This window comes from Neophocaena asiaeorientalis, unplaced genomic scaffold, assembly GCF_003031525.2.
Source record: "Neophocaena asiaeorientalis asiaeorientalis breed wild unplaced genomic scaffold, Neophocaena_asiaeorientalis_V1.1 scaffold648, whole genome shotgun sequence".
Classification (NCBI taxonomy): domain Eukaryota; kingdom Metazoa; phylum Chordata; class Mammalia; order Artiodactyla; family Phocoenidae; genus Neophocaena; species Neophocaena asiaeorientalis.
The window spans coordinates 2199241-2212260 of record NW_020172781.1 but is presented as its reverse complement, the minus strand read 5'-3'; the positions used below and the strand labels follow the sequence as shown (position 1 = coordinate 2212260).

At 47.3% G+C, this 13020-nt stretch overlaps 1 protein-coding gene across 1 annotated transcript in view; it reads left to right on the top strand.

Moving 5' to 3' along the window:
* The window catches only part of OAS2 (2'-5'-oligoadenylate synthetase 2), a 28026-nt gene that overhangs the window by 6611 nt on the left and 8395 nt on the right, over window positions 1–13020 (top strand). Inside the window, 8 exon segments of the mRNA XM_024741387.1 lie at window positions 2961–3081; window positions 3990–4205; window positions 6194–6356; window positions 6359–6463; window positions 8450–8628; window positions 10004–10112; window positions 10115–10238; window positions 10734–10866. Of these exon segments, the coding sequence (XP_024597155.1) occupies window positions 4029–4205; window positions 6194–6356; window positions 6359–6463; window positions 8450–8628; window positions 10004–10112; window positions 10115–10238; window positions 10734–10866 (990 nt within the window). The 5' untranslated portion in view covers window positions 2961–3081; window positions 3990–4028.

Genomic DNA, 13020 nt, shown 5'->3' with positions numbered 1-13020 from the left:
AAATCTCTTGGCTTCTGCCCAGTTATCTGCAACATGCACTCAAATGGCTCAGTAATAATGATACTGATACATAGAGAATGAGGAGCAAATGTGGTGATTTTCAGGATGAAGGATATGAGAGAGTTCTTTGTGTTTCAAAAGATTTCAAAATAAAATATTTTAAAAATAAAAATAAAGCATAGACTTTGGAAAACGGGTAGTTAGATGAAAATCTCTTGGCTTCTGCCCAGTTATCTGCAACATGCACTCAAATGGCTCAGTAATAATGATACTGATACATAGAGAATGAGGAGCAAATGTGGTGATTTTCAGGATGAAGGATATGAGAGAGTTCTTTGTGTTTCAAAAGATTTCAAAATAAAATATTTTAAAAATAAAAATAAAGCATAGACTTTGGAAAACGGGTAGTTAGAACCTAGTCAGACAACTTACAAGCTGTGTGACCTTGGGCAAATTTTTTCAACTCTCTGAGCCTCTATGTTCTTACCTAGAAAAGAAGGCTTATGACCTCTGCCCACCCAGCCTACTTCTAGGTGTTACAGTAGAAGTCAGATAAAGGCAGGGAAGGGCCCTTAATACGCAGGTGTGTTAAGCAACTTTCTCCAGAGAAACTGAACAGTGAAAATGAACACATAAAGGGAAACCTCATTTTAAGTGGAGTCAGGAGACCAGAAGGGGGCGCTCTCACACACCTCAAGTACCACCGTAATTCAGTCATAGGAAAGACAGTCAATCAACAGACCCCAACAAGAAGCATCAACAGGAAAAAACTGTCGATGACAGGCCTGGACAGGAAAGATGTACATTGCATGTCTTGGAGGAAACCGACTACCCCAGCAACTAAGCCAATCACCTGTCATCAGCCTGAATTCTTGCTTTTCTCCAATGGATTCTCATTCAAAACAATCACCTGTCATCAGCCTGAATTCTTGCTTTTCTCCAATGGACTCTCATTCAAAACAACCCCTCCCAACTTCCTCCTTTTTCTCTATAAAATAATGTTCCTCTTCTTTGTTTGTTGGACTTGCCTATGGCTTGTGCTGTAGCCTGCTTGTCCCAAATTGAAATTCTTTGCTGTTCCTGAATAAAGCCATTTTACTGGTAAAATAACTGGCTGTTTTACTTTTGAGGTTAACAGAACTATAGGTTTTATAGATCTAGATTTAGAGAAAGATTTGTTTTAAGGAATTGGCTTGTGCCATTGCAGGGGCCAGCAAGTCCAATTTCTGCAGGGTAGGCTGGCCGGCTGGAAACCCAGGGAAGCATCTGCTGGTAGAGTTCCTTCTTCCTTGGGGGAGATCAGGCCTTTTTCTTTGTCCTTTTTTTTTTTAATTGATATTTTTGGCTGCATTGGGTCCTTGTTGCTGCTCGCAGGCTTCCTCTAGTTGCGGCGAGCAGGGGCTATTCTTCATTGTGTCAAATGTGGTTTTTTTCAGGATAAAGGATATGAGAGAGTTCTTTGTGTTTCAAAAGATTTCAAAATAAAATATTTTAAAAATAAAAATAAAGCATAGACTTTGGAAAACGGGTAGTTAGAACCTAGTCAGACAACTTACAAGCTGTGTGACCTTGGGCAAATTTTTTCAACTCTCTGAGCCTCTATGTTCTTACCTAGAAAAGAAGGCTTATGACCTCTGCCCACCCAGCCTACTTCTAGGTGTTACAGTAGAAGTCAGATAAAGGCAGGGAAGGGCCCTTAATACGCAGGTGTGTTAAGCAACTTTCTCCAGAGAAACTGAACAGTGAAAATGAACACATAAAGGGAAACCTCATTTTAAGTGGAGTCAGGAGACCAGAAGGGGGCGCTCTCACACACCTCAAGTACCACCGTAATTCAGTCATAGGAAAGACAATCAACAGACCCCAACAAGAAGCATCAACAGGAAAAAACTGTCGATGACAGGCCTGGACAGGAAAGATGTACATTGCATGTCTTGGAGGAAACCGACTACCCCAGCAACTAAGCCAATCACCTGTCATCAGCCTGAATTCTTGCTTTTCTCCAATGGACTCTCATTCAAAACAACCCCTCCCAACTTCCTCCTTTTTCTCTATAAAATAATGTTCCTCTTCTTTGTTTGTTGGACTTGCCTATGGCTTATGCTATAGCCTGCTTGTCCCAAATTGAAATTCTTTGCTGTTCCTGAATAAAGCCATTTTACTGGTAAAATAACTGGCTGTTTTACTTTTGAGGTTAATAGAACTATAGGTTTTATAGATCTAGATTTAGAGAAAGATTTGTTTTAAGGAATTGGCTTGTGCCATTGCAGGGGCCAGCAAGTCCAATTTCTGCAGGGTAGGCTGGCCGGCTGGAAACCCAGGGAAGCATCTGCTGGTAGAGTTCCTTCTTCCTTGGGGGAGATCAGGCCTTTTTCTTTGTCCTTTTTTTTTTTAATTGATATTTTTGGCTGCATTGGGTCCTTGTTGCTGCTCGCAAGCTTTCTCTAGTTGCGGCGAGCAGGGGCTATTCTTCATTGTGGTGCACGGGGTTCTCATTGTGGTGGCTTCTCGTTGCAGAACACAGGCTCTAGGCGCACAGGCTCAGTAGTTGCAGCACGCAGGCTCTAGAGCGCAGGCTCAGTAGTGTGGCGCATGGGCTTAGCTGCTCTGCAGCATGTGGGATCTTCCTAGACCAGGGCTCGAACCCGTGTCCCCTGCATTGGCAGGCAGATTCTTAACCACTGTGCCACCAAGGAAGTCCCCAGGCTTTTTTCTATTCATGCCTTCACCTGATTGGATGAGGCCCGCCCACATTATAGAGAGTAATCTGCTTTCCTTGAAGTTTATTGATTTAAATGTTGATCTCATCTCAAAAATACCTTCAAAAAAAGTTCTAGAAGACTGTTTGACCAAATATCTGAGTACCATGGTCCTAGCCAAGTTGACAAAATTAATCATCACAACAGAGAAGGGGGTCTGCTTCTGTCCCACCTTGGAGATGTTTGCCTTCTGTGTTACAGAGGAAGCCAGTGGGAGCTGCCTGGGAGTTGCATTTTCATGGTCCTGGACACAAGAGTTGCACGTCTGTCTCCCCTCTGGCCTGTGTGCTCCTGGGCCTGTTTTCCTTCCTTGATGGGTGGGGTAAGTGCCCGATGAAACCTGGCAGGTGTCCATGTGTGTGCTGAGGAACTGGGCACACAGACACAGACCTCTTGGGACCTGTGTTTGCTCGGTGGCAGAACTAAAACCCGAGTGGCTGAGCCCTTGCCTTGCTGTGTGTCCCTGAACAAGTCAGCGCCCTCTCTGGGTCTCTTTCTCCTCGCTGTTCTCATTAACTTTGAGTTCCCAGGCCATTGGGAACAGGGAGAAGGGGAAAGAGCCTCAAAAGATGACCTCTGAGAAAATAATCTAAAAAAACTATATATAGATATAACTGAATCACTTTGCTGTATACCTGAAGCTAACACAATATTGTAAATCAGCTATACTTCAATTAAAAAAACAAGAAAAACAAAAAAAGAAAAAAGATGACCGTTGGCCCCCTATGAAGTTATTTGCTTAACAAACACTTTACAGCTCTAGCCATGTGCCAGGTCCTGTTCTAAGCACTTTGCAAGTCTTTAATCCTTGCATTAAGCCTGTGAGACAGGTACCATTATTATCCCCATTTTATAGATGGGGAAATCAAGGCACAAAAAGGACTGGCAATGTGCTCAAGGACACAGATGTCGCATGTATCAAGCCCTTTCACGGGCCCAGCCGCTCCGCGGCACGTGGGATCTTCCCAGACCGGGGCACGAACCCGCGTCCCCCGCATCGGCAGGCGGACTCTCAACCACTGCGCCACCAGGGAGGCCCTGGAGGCTGCATTTTTAACCGCCAGTATTCCTTGAGAGCAGCTGAAAGGCTGATCATCACAGCTTGGGGGAGGGCAAAACCCTGGATTGAGGCAGCCGGCTGGGAACGTTCTGTGAGTTTCCTTTTCCCCAGACATGAGTTTCGGTTTCAGTCTCCGGGCATAGGAGTTCCTCATTCTCTTCTGCCTCCAGCTCTGCCATTAGCTGTCATCTCAGCAGCCAGCCAGAGCAATGGGAAACTGGGAGTCCCATCTCTGCGAACGGCCTGCCCAGAAACTGGGTGAGTTTACCCAGGACAACCTGAGGCCCTTTGAAGACTGTCAGAAACAGATCGACCAGACCGTGGACGCCATCTGTGCAGTCCTGCAGGAAGCTGAGCAGTTCCCCCTGGTGACCGGTGTGGCCAAAGTGAGTAGAAGGCTGGGGTCAGGGCTTCTGGGACCCAGAAGGCAGAGCGACTTGGTGCTGAGCACCTACCGTGTGCCGGGCCCTGGGCACACAAGAGACCATCTTGTCTAGCCCCACACTCGTGTGAGATGGTGGGATATGGTGTAGAGTTTAGTAGTACAGGTTGGGGAGCCGGTTCTACCCCTTACTACTGTGTGACCCAGGGCAGGTTGTTTAACCTCTCTGTGCCTCAGTATCTGAATTTGTAAAATGGGAGAGAAATAATACTCATTGCAAAGTGTTATGAGGCTTAAGCACATAATGTTCTTGCACAGGGCTTGGTACCAAGTTAGTGCAGTAAATTAGCTGTGGTTACTCATTGTTTTTATTCTCCCCGTTTTACAGGGGAGTAAACTGAGTCTACAAGACTTCAGTAAAACTACCCAAGGATGCTCTGTGTCTTCTCAACAGCAAGGGGTGGGGAGCTGTCATCAGTTAGAAATATTTGGTGCTATGGGCACAAACCCCAGGGTTGAGCCTGAAGATTCTGGACCTTTGGGGAAGAAAGGGTGCTGGGAAGGGGCCAGGACCCTAGGGTGGGGAGGGGCTTACGGATGCCCACCACAAACCCCATGCTCTCCGGCACCGGAATCCCACTTCTCTGTAGTTACAGTGCTTTCTGGCCTCTGCCCTTACACACACCCACTAGCCCTAGCAGTAAAGATACCTGGACACTTGGTGTCTCCTACCTTGGCCCAGATGAGGAAACTGAAGCGTGGAGAAGTTATTTACTAGTTGGCATCTGACCTGGGATTTTAAGCTCAGGTAATCTGTTTGGGAGCATGCACCCTTAACCACTATACCATCCTACCTCTCAATATTGTTAACTTTTTTCTAATTAAAATATTAATAATACATACAAAAAGTGCACTGATCTAAGTGTACAGCCTGATGGACTGCCACAAACAACATACATGTGTAACCTACACCCAGATCAAGAAATAAAATATTCCCACCCCCGACCCAAGAGCCCCTGAACCCCCCATCCAGTCGCTACCCCCAACCCCAGGCAACCACTCTCCTGACTTCTGACAGCATAGCATAGATTAGTTTTGCCTATTTTTAAACTTTGTATAGAGTGACCAACCATCCCAGTTTGCCCGGGACTGAAGGGTTTTCTGGGACATGGGCCTCTTGGTGCTAAAACTGAGCATGTCCAGGGTAAACCAGACAGGTTGGTCACCCTGTATAAAAGAAATCACGCACTGTGTGGCTTTAGTGTGGGGGCTTTTTTGACCCATCTGTTGACGAAATTTATGTTGTTGTGTGCAGCTGTTGTTTATCATTTCATTGCTGTCATGTGTTCCCTGTATGAATACGCCACATTTGTCCATTCTACTGCTGATGACCATTCGAGTTGCCTCCAGTTTGGGGCTCGTAGGAAAAGTGCTGCTATGGGGCTTCCCTGGTGGTGCAGTGGTTGAGAATCCACCTGCCAATGCAGGGGACATGGGTTCGAGCCCTGGTCCGGGAAGATCCCACATGCCGCGGAGCAACTAAGCCCGTGTGCCACAACGACGGAGCCTGCGCTCTAGAGCCCGTGAGCCACAACTACTGAGCCCACGTGCCACAGCTACTGAAGCCCACGTGCCTAGAGCATGTGCTGCACAATGAGAGAAGCTACCGCAATGAGAAGCTGGTGCACCACAAGGAAGAGTAGCCCCCGCTCGCCGCAACTGGAGAAAGCCCCCGTGTGCAGCAACAAAGACCCAACACAGCCAAAAATAATAAATAGATAATACAATAAATAAATTTATTTTTTAAAAAAGTGCTGCTATGGGTATCCTGATTCAGTTCTTTGGGTGGACAAATGAACATCTGCCACTCCGCTTTTAGACTATGTTGACATCTGGGGCTTTTGCTTGAGGTGAGAAATATTTCTGCCTGTCGGGGTGCCCTGTGACCCCAAAGGGTTCAGAGTCTCACATCCACTTCTCTGTTGCTGGCAGAGTGGCTCCTATGGCCGGAGAATGGTCTTGAGGGGCAACTCCGATGGTACCCTCGTCATCTTCATCGGTGGCCTTGAACAATTCCAGGGTCAGAAAAAAAGCCAACATGACCTCCTCAGCAAAATCTGGGCACAGTTGAAACGCTGTGAGCTCACGATGAAGCTGGCAGCCAAGTGGAGATCCAGAGCATCAGTGGCAAGCTCACCATCCAGCTGTCCACAGAACAGCAGAGCATCACTTTCGAGTTGCTGCCCGGCTTCAACGCTCTGGGTGAGCCCCCCCGTGTGTGGGGGTGTGTGTGTGTGGAGGTTCAGGTCTGGAGGGGCTTGTCGAGAGAGCAAAGCCAGAAAAAGGGGTGGTAGATAGCCTGGCATCTGAATAAATACCACTGGTGCTTTCCAAAATGAGGGACCGTAGACTTTCCCTCCTTCCTCTCTTTCCCTCTCTCTCTTTCTCTCTCTCTCTTCCTTCCTTTCTTTCTTCCTTTCCTTTCTTTCTTTCTTTCCTTTCTTTCTTTTCTCACTGTGTGGCATGCAGGATCTTAGTTCCCCTACCAGGGATGGAACCTGCACCCCCTGCAGTGGAAGTGCGGAGTCTTAACCACTGGACCACCAGGAAAGCCCCGAGAGACTGTTGACTTTCAAACAAGGAGATTCCTCCTACCCTGAGCTTACTCTCTTCTGTAGAATTTCTCCCTTATCTCCTAGTTGACTTTGGAGGAAATGTTCTAGACTCTGGAGTAGAGCATCTCAAACTGTGACACGCACACAAAGCACCTGAGAAACTTGTTAAAATGCAGGTTCTGATTCAGGAAACTGGGGTCCAGGATTCTATACTTCTAACCAGTGCCATGATATTGCTGCTCTTCTGTGGACTACACTGGAGGATTTAGACTAGAATAAATGCTGGTTCGAGGTAGAGGATGGGGCAAACATCTGGGAAAAGTTCAGCTGGAGCAGGTATTTGGAATGTGCCTCTAATCAGGTCAACATCAAGGCAAACATCTTCCATGGGCAACTGTTTGGATGGATGGATGGATGGTTGACTGGATAGATGCATGGATGGTTGATTGAATGGGTGAGACTAAGCATAGTCACAGCTTAGTCTCAAGCATAGGTACATATATTATCACAAACTTAAATACCAGAGCTGGAATTCAACCCCTCATTAAACAAGTGAGGGGCTTCCCTGGTGGCGCAGTGGTTGAGAGTCCGCCTGCCGATGCAGGGGACACGGGTTCGTGCCCCGGTCCGGGAAGATCCCACATGCCGCGGAGCGGCTGGGCCCGTGAGCCATGGCCGCTAAGCCTGCGCGTCCGGAGCCTGTGCTCCGCAACGGGAGAGGTCACAACAGTGAGAGGCCCACGTACCGCAAAAACAAACAAACAAACAAACAAGAAAAGAAACAAGTGAGGAAGCAGAACGAAATGAATGTGTCCAGGGCCACACAGCCAGTTACTGACAGAACTAGAATAAAAGCCCAGGTCTTTTAAGCCCCAGGCCCAGTGCCTTCAAGGTGGACACACACACACACACACACACACACACACACACACACACACCCTGACGACTTACATTCACAGAAAGGTGACCTAGTGCAGAGAAAAATGCACCAGTTTGCAAGGTAGGCAGACTTGAATTCTCATCCTGGTCTTACTACTAACCCGCTTCTGCCAACTGTAAGATCAAGGCTAGAAACAGCTAACTTGCAGGACCTTTAGGATGATAAGGGTTGAGTATACGTGCCTGACTCAAAGGAAGGCTGGACTCAAGGTGAAGAGACAGAGTGTGACTCAGAATTCCTAGGAAATCCTATGTTCTGTCCTCTGGTTCAGAGCACGGTGGCTGGAGATTAGGCCAGGCGCCCTCTGCTGGCTGCACTCCATCTCGCAGAGAATGATGTGAGAACGAGAAATCAGCTCTTCCTCACATGTAGTACCGAGAAGCTGCCACCAGATAGCGGCAGAGCTACACATTCCAAACAGATAACCTTTCCTAGACGGAAACGATAATGGTCGCTTTCTGAGAAAAGTAAACTACTGAGAAATTTTAAAATTACTTTCTGTACTAAATATTAGCCTAACTACATTTTATTATCTAGCAGGACAAGCCACCCCTCACCTTTTATGCAAATGCACCAGTCCTCTTACAGATGAAGCAGTGAACGTGTGCTACCAAACCACATCCAGCCGCCTTTGTGGGCTCACCCAGGCCAGGTTCCATGAAAACCAAAAGTTCTGTTTCTGTTTCACACCAGGCTTAAGTGAGAAGCCCAGCCTCTGCACCTATCGAGAGTTCAAAAGATCCTTGGATATGGTGAAAGCCAGCCCCGGTGAGTTCTCAATCTGCTTCACTGAACTCCAGGAGAAGTTTTTTAGCAACCATCCCAGCAAGCTGAAGGATTTGATCCTCTTGGTAAAGTACTGGTGTCAAAAGGTAAACTTCAAATTGCATGTCTATTGCTATTATCCGTTTCCCTTTTGCTGAGATAACTCACATTCGGTAAAGTACAACAATGTTAAGAATACAGCTCAGGGATTTCCTGGTGGTCCCATGGCTAAGATGCTGCCCTCGCAGTGCAGGGGGTGCTGGTTCCAACGCTGGTGGGAGAACGAAGATCCCACATGCCACGTGGGCAAAGAAAAAAAAAAAAAAGAATACAGCTCAATGTGTTTTTATAGCCTTTCAGGCAACACCCAGATCAAAATAGGACACATTTCCTGCGCTCCAGCAGGATGCCCACTCCCAGTCCATGCTCCCCCCAAACAAACCACTCTACTAACATCTGGTACCACAAATTAGTTTCGCTTGTTTTTAAACTTGATGTCAATGGAATCATACTGCATGTACTTCGTGTTTGCCATCTTTTGCTCAATATTATGCCTGAGAGATCTGTCTGTGTTGTTGCAGGGAGTAGTGGCTCTTCATTGTTTTGTACTTATTCCATTGCATTAAGACACTGTACATGGATGCATTCTGCTGCTGAGGGACATGTGGGTCATTCCCAAATTGGGGCTATTATGAATTAGGTTACAGTGGGTATTCCCCTACATGTCTTTTTGTGAATTTAAGCAGTCATTCCTCTTGGGTAAATATGCAGGAGTGAGACTGCTGTGCTATAAGGTATACTTTATATATGTATGTGTGTGTGTGTATATATTTAGATATATACACATATACACACACACACACCTTATATATATACACACATTACATATATACCTTATCTGTGTATATATACATATATGAATATATATGTATATGTGTATACATATACACATGCATATATGAATAAATTTGTGGAATATATATATATATATATATATAAACTTTAGTAAATACACCCAAATAGTTTTCCCAAATGGTTGTACCAAATCATACTCCTGTCAGCAGTGTATGACAATTTCAGGTGCTCCACTTTCTTATCAACACTTGTTGTCAGTCCATCGAATTTTAGCCATGATATCATTTCAATCATTGACAGGGGACATTGACTTCCTATAGACTTCTAGTTTCATTTTTTTTTTTTTTTTTTGCGGTACGCGGACCTCTCACTGCTGTGACCTCTCCCGTTGCGGAGCACAGGCTCCGGATGCGCAGGCTCAGCGGCCATGGCTCACGGGCCCAGCCGCTCCGCGGCACGTGGGATCTTCCCAGACCGGGGCACGAACCCGCGTCCCCTGCATCGGCAGGTGGACTCTCAACCACTGCACCACCAGGGAAGCCCCGACTTCTAGTTTCTCGATTTCAGACCCCTGGCATGGGTGGAACTGGGTTCCAAATTATCTGCTACACTTTTCTCCTTCCACAGTGCCAGGAAAAGCTGAAGGATTCATCCCTGCTGCCCCTGTATGCGCTGGAGCTGCTTACGGTCTATGCCTGGGAACAGGGGTGTGGAGCAGAAGACTCTGACATAACTGAGACATCAAGACTGTTCTGGAGCTTATCAGGAAGCAGGAGCAGCTATGTGTCTACTGGACAGTCAACTACAACTTTGAGGATAAGACCGTCCGCAACATCCAGCTGGGCCACCTCCGATCCCCGAGGTACCAAGCTTCCCACGGCCCTCTCTCCTTACCTCTTTATCTACATGCTAGGCTGTACCCCCTTAGAATGAGGGTGCATCCCTGTCTTTCGCAGCCAAGCATGCACCAAAAGAATGCCAGCAGCAGTGGGTAGGGAGGCAAAGAGAGGTCTGTCTGAAAGAGGGACACTTCGATGCTTTTCACATTCTAAACCATTGTCACATTTTGTCCCAAAGCAAACACTTCCCCTCATAGAAGGAAGGGGCAAAGAGAGGAGGGGTCAGCAGAAAGAGGAGACCGTTTTATTAGGTTATGAATGGAACATGCCTGTAAAGCAGAGAACACTGGACACAGAGAACACCAGGACCAGAGAGGCTAGACATCTTCGACAGAGCACTTCAGCAATTGGGAGGAACTGCAGGAGGTAAAAATCCAGGTTTCCAGATGCCCAGTCCAGGCCTTTTGCCCCCAAGATGATTTCTTCTCCCAACTGATTTTTTTAAATCAAATTCATAGGCCAGTAATCTTGGATCCAACTGACCCAACCAGTAATGTGAGCAAAGATAACACCTGCTGGCAGCTGCTAAAACAAGAAGCTCAAACCTGGTTATCTTCTCTCAGGCTGAACGGACTGTCCTGGAATGTTCTGGTGAGAGGGCTTTCAATATAGCTCGTGTCCTGCTGCAGGCAGGGTCCTCCCGATACTCAGACTGCAGTCTTATCCAAGATCACTGTGAGTTGGTTTCCCAGAGGTGCCATGACAAAGCACCATGCACTGGTGGCTTAAAGCAACAGAAATTTACTCTTTCACAGTTTTGGGGGCTAGGAATCCAAGATCAAGACGTTGACAGGGCCATGCTCCCTCTGAAGGCTCTAGGGAAAAGTCCTTCCTCACCTCTTCCAGCTTCTGGTGGCCGTTCGCAGTCCGTGGCTTGTGGCAGCAACACTCCAATCTCTGCCTCTGTTGTCACATGGCCTTCTCTTGTGTGTCTTCACAATGTCCTCCCTCCAGGCATGTCTGTCTCTGTGTCTCTCTCCTCTTCTTACAAGGACACCAGCCGTACTGGATTAGGGACCACAGTAATGACCTTGTCTTAACTTGATTACCTGTTTGCAAAGACCCTTTTTCCACATAAGGTCACATTCATAGGGCCTAGAGGTTGGGACTTCAACATATCTTTTAGGGGGACACAATTCAGTCTATAACACACCATTAGGGACCTCCCCTTCCATTAAAATTATAGTAATGTGCAAAATTGAACAAAGAGAAAAGGCGGGCACCTGCAGATGAGAGATTTCAATTAGTTTCTGCAAGAGAGAAAGCAGGTGAGAAGGTGGTGACAGATGAAATGGAGCAGAGCCCAAGAGACGTGGGTGGCAGTCACCCCTGCGGATGCTGGGACAACCTCTGAGCTCTGCTGAAGCAGGCGTTGGGGGCGAGAGCGAGAAGTGAGGCTGCAAATGGGAGAACTAATGAAGGGCCAGATGCATTGGTTTTTCCCCTCCCATCCCCCAAAGGAGAAGCACATCTATCAACACAAATTTGATTATATCTGCAAAGTCCCATTTTCCATATAGGGTAACATAGTCATAGAGCAGGACGTGGACTTTGGGCAGGGGTGGGGGGTGGATATCACTATTCTCCCTCCCACTAGCAAGAACTAAGCTGTCTCTGCAGACTGAGGCCTGACCAGAGCATGCAGAACAGGGAAGAAAAGATGCTCAGGTGAGGTGTCATGACCTGTGGTCCATGGAGCACATCCCATATGATGTTTTCTACTGAAGAGGAGAGAACTTCACTTTTATGCAGATGTCAGACCCCATTTAGACATCAGAATAATGGTTTCCTTCCAAAAGTGACCACAGATACAAGGGAGTGAGCAGGTCCCACCCTCCACAGTCCCATTGGATTAGAGAACAGGTAACTGTCCCTTCAGACTGAACACACAGCCCCTCTGACTCCAGGACAGCCCTTCTCTTCAACACACTTAGACGGAACAGCATCCCCTGGTGTGGAGGGTTGAATAGTGTCCCGCAAAATTCATGTCCACCCGGATCCTCAGAATGTGACCTTCTTTGGAAGTAGGGTCTTTGCAAGTATTACCAGTTAAGAGGTCATCCTGGATCAGCGTGGACCCTGAATCCAATGACTGGCGCCCTTATAAGGAGACACACAGGGACACAGACACAGAAGGGAGAAAGCCACGTGACAAGAGAGGCAGGGGTCAGAGTGATGCAGCCACAAGCCAGGGAAGGCCGTGGACTGCCAGAAGCTGGAAGACACAGGAAGGATTTCCCCTAGAGCCTTGGAGGGAGCACGGCCCTGCCTACGCTTTGACTGCAGACGTCTAGAAACGCGATTTGTTACGGCCGTTCAGGGAAACCAATCCACCGGGGCACAGGGTGTTTAACAGAGGCTGATAGAACCTTGAAAAAGGAATAATGTGATCATCAGAAGTCAAAAATACCTGTAATAAATGGGAAAATAAGGAAAGAACAGAGCAGTACGAGAAGCCAAGAGGTGCTGGCCATGTGTGGACGATCCCAGAACAGAAAGTGGAAGCTAGACAGTAATTTGGAGCCAGGTCTTCACAGACCTGTTGGCAGAAGGATCCAGATCCCTTCTAGAGGGTAAGAGGAGCAACTAGGAGAGGTCCTGTTTCTGGGGGATCTTGGGTACCACCCGAAACTCTCTTGGGATACGTCAATGCAAGAACTCAGGATGACAAAGGTACCAGCAGGAGAGTTGAGAGCAGGAGGGAGAGTTGGGGGAGCAGAGCAGGCAGGGGAGGAAGCGGGGGGG